This window comes from Palaemon carinicauda, chromosome 13 (genome assembly GCF_036898095.1).
Source record: "Palaemon carinicauda isolate YSFRI2023 chromosome 13, ASM3689809v2, whole genome shotgun sequence".
NCBI classification, from domain to species: domain Eukaryota; kingdom Metazoa; phylum Arthropoda; class Malacostraca; order Decapoda; family Palaemonidae; genus Palaemon; species Palaemon carinicauda.
This window is the reverse complement of record NC_090737.1, coordinates 59,362,381-59,369,880: the sequence shown is the minus strand read 5'-3', so window position 1 is coordinate 59,369,880 and position 7,500 is coordinate 59,362,381. Positions and strand designations below refer to the sequence as shown.

General features: G+C 38.5%; 1 protein-coding gene across 1 annotated transcript in view; it reads right to left on the bottom strand.

Annotated features, from left to right (window-relative positions):
* Positions 1–6,518: 6,518 nt before the first annotated feature.
* Positions 6,519–7,500, bottom strand: part of LOC137651600 (uncharacterized) — an 8,946-nt gene continuing 7,964 nt past the window's right edge. Inside the window, exon 3 of the mRNA XM_068384827.1 lies at positions 6,519–6,974. Within this exon, the coding sequence (XP_068240928.1) occupies positions 6,519–6,974 (456 nt within the window). The remainder of the gene's footprint in view (positions 6,975–7,500) is intronic.

The window sequence follows — 7,500 nt, the reverse complement described above, 5'->3', positions numbered from 1 at the left end:
TTTAAGCGATATAACATTAGAATGGTTGTTTAAAAGAGACAAATTTCTTTAAAACTTAGTTGAGATGCAACTGCTGGAGAGTTATGGGCTCCTTTGACTGGCCAGACAGTACTACATTGGATCCTTCTCTCCGGTTACGGTTCATTTTCCCTTTGACAACACAAACTCCCTACAGTCTGGCCTATTCTTTACATACTCTCCTCTGTCCTCATAACCTTGACAAAACTGAGAATATCCAACAATTCTTCTTTACCCAAGGGTATGGGTAGAAGAGACTTTAGTTTTGGTAAGCAGCTCCTCTAGGAGGAGGACACTCCAAAATCAAACCGTTTTTCTCTATTCTTGGGTAGTACCATAGCCTCTGTCTGGGTTATAGTTCTCTTGCATGGGGGTACACTTGGGCACACTCTTCTATGTTATTTCTCTTCCTTTAGATTTGTGAAAGTTTTTATTGTGTTTATCTGAGATATTTATTTTGATGTTACTTTTTTTGAAATATTATATTTTATTTTATTCCCTTTCTTCGCTGGGGTATTTTCATTGTTAGAGCCCCTACGCTTATAGCATCCTGCTTTTCCAACTAGGATTGTAGCCTAGCAAGTAATAGTAATAGTAATAGTAAAAAAAAAAGTAAAAAGCAATGGCATAGAGAAAACATGAAAATTTTTTTTTTAAATTTATCACAAATTTTATTCCATTAAATCATAGATACAAGTTACAAAATGGGAGGAGTAACAGATAAAGAAGAAAATTTACCAAAAACAAAACAAAAAATAATACAATAAAATAAAAATCCAGATAAAATTTTTAAAGGTTAAATGTCCATCTCGAGGTTTAAAAGACAACTTCGGAGAAAGTCTGAAGGTGGCATATAGTTACTTTGTTGTAATTAAATCTGCGGTGAATAGTCCGAGACTTGTTTCACAATAATCCATATACACACGGCAAAACAGTCTCTTGTGTTTCATACATGCTTGCATAGTGTAATGATTTTATTTTTTTTTCTTTATCTCTTGCTCCTCTTTGCAATGATAACAAAACCTGTTTAAGCATGCCCTGTCATGTTTTGTTGGTTTGAATTTTTGTTAAATTCTGGTTTGAACTGCTTGTGTATCAACACATTTTCTGCTAAATAATGTTTACTTGTGTTCCCATAACCTCTTGTAATATCCACCTTGGACATTGGTGACCCTCAGAGTGATCAACTCCTCGCGTACTTTTTCTCGCCCACCGTAATGATGTCACCCACTGATCCTGACTCTGAGAGAGAGAGAGAGAGAGAGAGAGAGAGAGAGAGAGAGAGAGAGAGAGAGCACGAGGTAGTTAATGTAATGATTGTTGGTCGTGGAAAACACTGTTGGTATAATTGAGGGTAATTATTCATTTTATTAGCTAGCTTAGGGCAGTGGTGAATTTCTAGACCGAATCCTTTTTTTGAATAACCATGGCAGGAGACAATTGTGTTTTGAATCCTGAATCTATATTTCCATTATTTTTTATTATGTTTGGAATTGATTATCTATTTCAACAGTAAATACATTTTTTATCTATTACTTGAGTGTTTGTGAATGATGTAATCAGTTTATAATATTTATTTGGTTATAGTGCTATTAAATAAGCTTTGCATATAAGTAATATTTTTTTCATTTTTTTTTTTTTTTTTTTTTGCAGAACCGTACTTCCTCACACTTCTTACCACTATTGGTGAAGTCATTGGTAGGCACCCTGTCCTGTTGTGATTGCCGTGATTGTTATACGTATTGACAATGTGGACTATTTAAAGAATTGGAGTGGATTATACTTTGTAATACAGATCAGAAAGTTTACGACGGTTGCAGTATACGGAAATAATTTGGAATACACTTCAAGTGATGATTATATTCACTGACTTAATCAATTAAGGTGGATGTGTGGCAGACTGGCAATAAGTGTACCTGTTGCCACCGAGTTGGCAGTGGGATGTGGAAGACTCTGGGAATGACGTTGTTTACATGCAAACATATTTAAGTGTTTTATTTGTATTTTCGTTGAGCATCGGTGTTGGTTTAAGTAAATGTTTACTAAATTACTGTTTTTTTTCTATATATTGGAGATAATTTCCATCTACGCACACACACTCTTATATATCTTACATTTTGATCTATGTTTTGATTATTTTTGCCTGTTTTTTAGTGTTAAATTGATGATTAGTTTTAAATGCGGTTATTGTTTAGGTTGGCGACTAGGTTTAGTTTGTAAAAAAATAGTTTCAAGTGTGACTATTATTTTGACTGATGAATTTTTTTTTTTAGTTTGTAAGAAATATAGTTTAAAAGCTATACTTAGTTTTAATTTTCTTTCTGCCCAAGGGTCTGGTGTGTTTTAAAGTGAGGTGAAAATTTTGTGTTGCTAAGACATTTGTCAGTTGAAGGGATACAAGGGTGGGGTGGGGGTTGATTTTTTTGTGACCTCCCGCCACAATAACAGCTGTTCTAAACTTCCCCACACCCTCTACTGTCAAAGCACTGCCCGAATTCTTAAGAAAAATAAACTATTATCACTGGTTCCAGCCAGCCATTGCTGCCACTTTTGCCCCCACTAAGACCTGAAGTAATGTCCTCTTCAAGAAACAGCCCTCTGCAACAAAAAGAATGTCCTATCAATTGCTGCTTGTCTAACTTTTACAGTGCCACAGGCCCTTATCCTTTTCTCCCCCGATGCCAATGAGGTCACTATTGGCGCGGTATTTTAGCAGGTGGTCAATGGCTCTACCCGCTCATTAAATTCTCCAGTAGAAATCTGTCCAAGGCAGAATTTCTCTACTCTTCTTATGATTGAGAATTCCTGACAGTACATTTGTCTGTCTGTCAATTTTCCCACTTCTTGACCTGAACCATCTCCCTGCTAACGTACCATCAAACCTTTTTTAGAGTAAGTGCTGATTTCATGAATGATAGTTTTCCAATATGTTACTCATTTTTATGCTTATAAATCGTATTTATAGATAAATATAGGATTATTGAATATATGATAGTATTAAAAGCAATTAACAATAGTAATGTTTTATTTCAATAGACTACATAAAAAAATATTATATATCTGTGGATTTTTCTTCATTTGTTATCATTATCAGACTCCTCATCTAGTATTTAATCTAAAGAAATATGCCTCGTGATTAGGTCGCTCATTGTGAATGAAGCAAAACAAATTACCGACTCTGAATGAATGCATGGAGTGGACTGAATGAAAACCATGCAGTACAAGCTGTCTAACGTCAAGTGACCTTCAGAAAAATAGTAACCAGACACCTTATAAGTTTCTATTTACAGCTTTCATATGCTGAGAGTGTTACTAAGTGGTATTCATATACTTACTATACGAGTAAACATATTATTAAGGGTCTGACCACTTGAAACACCCATTTAAAGTCATGAATGTATACCCTATTGAAGGCGTTACCAAGTAGATTGTGGTGTACGTATTATTGTGTTGGTGATGCTTAACAAATTAAAAGGTACGTCCTTCGACATTCTCACAGACGATGTATCTCAGGTGCGCACCTGCACTTGATAGTCTGACACATGATACATCTCCCGACGCCGGTGGGCTAGTGCATTCGGGGGACTTTGAAAAGGATTCTCTACTTCCCTTGCACGTATCAATGCATGACCTTGTGGAATGTTGCTGGCTGCAGGCACTGGGGATGGCTGGGATCCAGCAGTCTTCTTTATGGTGACCAAAACGTTGATAATTGTAGCATCTCGGTGGATCTGGTGTGTAGTCCTCTTTGGGGAAGGTCCCCCATATTCTTAGGTCCAGGGTAGTTGGAATAGATCCAAAGAAATTGCATATGACCTTTTCATTGGGCAGGTTCCTGCTGCCCTTTCAGCGTTTTGCTGTGAAGATGTTCTTGCAATTGGTTATGAAGTCTAGTGGCATCCTCACTGGGCATCTGCTGACTGCTGCCTTCCTCGGCTTCTTTGCACGATCGAAGAAAGTCAGGGAGGTTTCTCTTTCCAGGAGACAGGCGCTTTTTTGGTCCTTTGGGGTGAAGATGATATCACCTTTTCAGATTGGGTTTGGCAGTGACCTTCAGTGCAGGGTTGGAAGCAGTGATAGCTGCTACTAGTGCAAATGAAGGTGTTTCTCCTGTGGCAGGAAGCTTGAACTTCAGAAGATGTTCAGGATCTACTGGGGTGAGTCTTAGTGCTGGTCTATTCTCTTCAGGCTAGGGAACTGAGTGAGACACAAGGTGCAGTAACAGTCAGGGGAATGATTGTCTGAAGAGGGAACAGGAGCAGTGGCAGGAACAAGAACAATATTATGAGCAGGACTAGGGCCAGGAATGGTGGCAGGGACAGGAACAGTTTCAGGAGCAAAAAAAGGAGCAGTGGCAGTAACAAGAATAGTTTCAGGATCAGGAACAATGACAGGAGCAGGAACAGGACCAGTCGAAGGAACAAGAGCCGTGGCCGGATCCGGAACAGAAATGGTGGTAGGAGCAGGAGCAGTGGCAGGACCAGTTGTTGGTGGGTCCTGTGTAGACAGAACTTGACTGGCTGCAATTAGGATTTTGGATTTGCCATTCTAATTTTTGAAAGCAGAAGCAGGGTTGAAAGGTGCAGTGGCAGGGTTGGAAGGTTTAGGGGCAGGGTTGGAAGGTGCATGAACAAGGGCAAGTGGTTGAGGTCGTGATGAGGTGACAGGGTTTTTTAGGTTCTTCAGTTGCTTTCCCAGAATTCCTGGAGAATGCAACGGTGGTAGTTTTTCAAATGGGAGGTCGTATCCCCGTAGGACTTTGTCAATCATTAGGGGTTCCCTGCTTCTATCAGTGATGATTCGATACAGGAGGTCGTGGTAGATGTTACATAGGTCATATCTATAAAATACTCCATGGTGCACTGCTTCCATAGAGAATAGATGCTCAATATCAATCATTTAGGCAAGAGCCAAAGCAGAGATGAAATAAGTCTTATAGTGAAATTAGCAGTCCTGACATTCCATGCATTTCTTCCGGTCTGTGTGACACAGGTCCTGGCGGTATTGGTGTCTTCTGTCTCACCAGAATCAACAAATGAAGTTTCTACTATAAGCACTCATCTGTAAGTCAACAGACAATGGCAGAGCTGAAAATTTCAGCTAAGCAGAGGCCTGGACTCCGAGCATGATTCTCGACTAGCTGAATGAAAATAACTAACCCAGTCTAAGTACGTCCGTCAATAAAGGAGATTATCTTGAGGGGTCCTCTTTGCCAGTAAGCTATGAGCTGGGAGCTTTTTCCTGCTTGGGAACGGAGCTCAGACTCAAATCTTCATTGTCAAAATTCTGAAATCTCTTATTTATCAGTGTAATCTATTTCTTATTGCTGAGTATTCTCCTACAAGGGATAGCTAATTTGAATGATAAAGATAGAATATTATTCGATAAACAATCACCTGGTAAGTAATTGTGATAGCTTTACGCCTCACGGTAGTTACGTTAGTTTTGTTGCTCTATTTTATCAAAATATCTACAAGGTTAGGATTTAATGAAATTTTATTTTTTTTATGATGTTTCTTTCAATTACATAATCGTAAAGTAAATGCCCGTGACTCCCTAATATAAATGCCTATGACCAATTAACCATGAGATTATGGAAAATCAAGTATTCTTCGTTGAGCAGTAAGATTTTTTCATGGCTTGCCTATATATATATATATATATATATATATATATATATATATATATATATATATATATATATATATATATATATATATATACACACTCTTACTCTCTTACTCTTTCTCTAGGGGCTTCGGACCAGGCTGATCCATTGCCGCTTTGACCGTTCGTCTCTAGAGAGCCCTATCCTCCGCAAGCTCCATCCACTCATTGGGGCCTATTTCCAGGATGTCCAAATCTTCAGTTAAGTTATCCATCCATCTCTTTCTAGGCCTTCCTCTTGGTCTAGTACCTATGGGTTTACCTAACATAACTCTTCTAATCAGCTTTCTCTCCTCCATTCTAGCAATATGTCCTGCATATCGAAGTCTCTGCGATCTAATAAAATTGGAGATTGGCGGTAATCCTGAGAGAATTATCAATTTGTGATTGTAGCGCCTGCGCCACTCTCCAGCTTCGTCATCCCAAACCGGTCCTCAGATCTGCCTCAAGATACTGCATTGAAAAGCTTCAAGTTTATTTTCCAACTGCCTAGTGAGTGCCCATGTTTCACACCCGTATAGGACCACTGGACGGATAATGGCGGTATATATTTGTGTTTTTGTTGGCCTAGATAAAATTCTAGATCTTAAGGTGTTATCCAGTGCCCTTGAACATCTTGTCCCTGCTGCAATCCTTAGTCTAACTTCTTCCTGGATCATGTTGTGTGACATTATGGTGGAGCCAAGATATCTAAATGTGGATACTGCTTCCAGTTTTGATCCTCCAAAATCCATATCTCCAACTAGATTTGGTGTTCTTGAAACCTCCATTATCTTAGTTTTTGCATTGTTTATTTTCATGCCTGTACATTCTGCGCTGTTTTTTAACTGTGCTTATGTTTCTTCGATGCTAGGTAAATGTTCTCCACAAAGGTCCACAACATCGGCATATCCAAGTCTGTCTATAATGGTATTATCTAGTGGGGTGGGTAATCTGGTAGGAGGTGTATTTCCCATTATCCATTCCAGTACTAGGTTAAATAAAAGTGTTGATAGAGCACATCCCTGCTTTAGTCCTCCATGGATGTTAAAGGGCTCTGTCAGTATTCCCCCGACCTTGATCCTGCACGTCATATTCAGGTAGTATATTTGGAGCAGATTTATCAATTTCTCTGGGATGTGGAAGAACTTCAGCATGTTCCATAATGATAGTCGATGCACACTGTCATAGGCTTGCTTGAAATCTATGAATAGATGGTAAGAGTTTTCGTTGAACTCCCAATATTTCTCTAGAGCTTGCCTTATGGTGAAAATTTGGTCAGCTGTAGCTCGGTTTGTTCTAAAACCTGGCTGATAGTCACCAATCATATATTCACAATAAACTCGTAATCGTTTGTACAATATATTTGCAAGGATTTTGTAACCAACTGGAAGTATGCAAATGCCTCTGCAGTTTCCACATATAGTGCGATCTTCTTTTTTATGTAGTACTGCCAGAATCCCTTCCTCCTAGTCTGATGGCATTACTTGATTCTCCCATATGCTATACATTAAACTAATAATCTTATCATGAAGAGCCTGGCTCCCATACTTGATTAGTTATGCTGCTATATTATCAATCCCAGCTTCTTTATTATTTTTAAGTTTTCTTATAGCATCTATAATTTCCTCTCGGGTTGGTGCCTCCACATCATAGATATTTCCCTCTATCTCCAATTCATCCACTGGGTTATGAGGTGGTGGCCGATCGGAAAGCTCCTTAAAGTGTTCTATCCACCTCCTTTGTATTTCTTCTTTTCCAATAATTATGTTGCCTTCTTTATTTCTGATTAAGTTCATTTATGTTTGCAATCCATTTCTCATCCTATCTATTCCC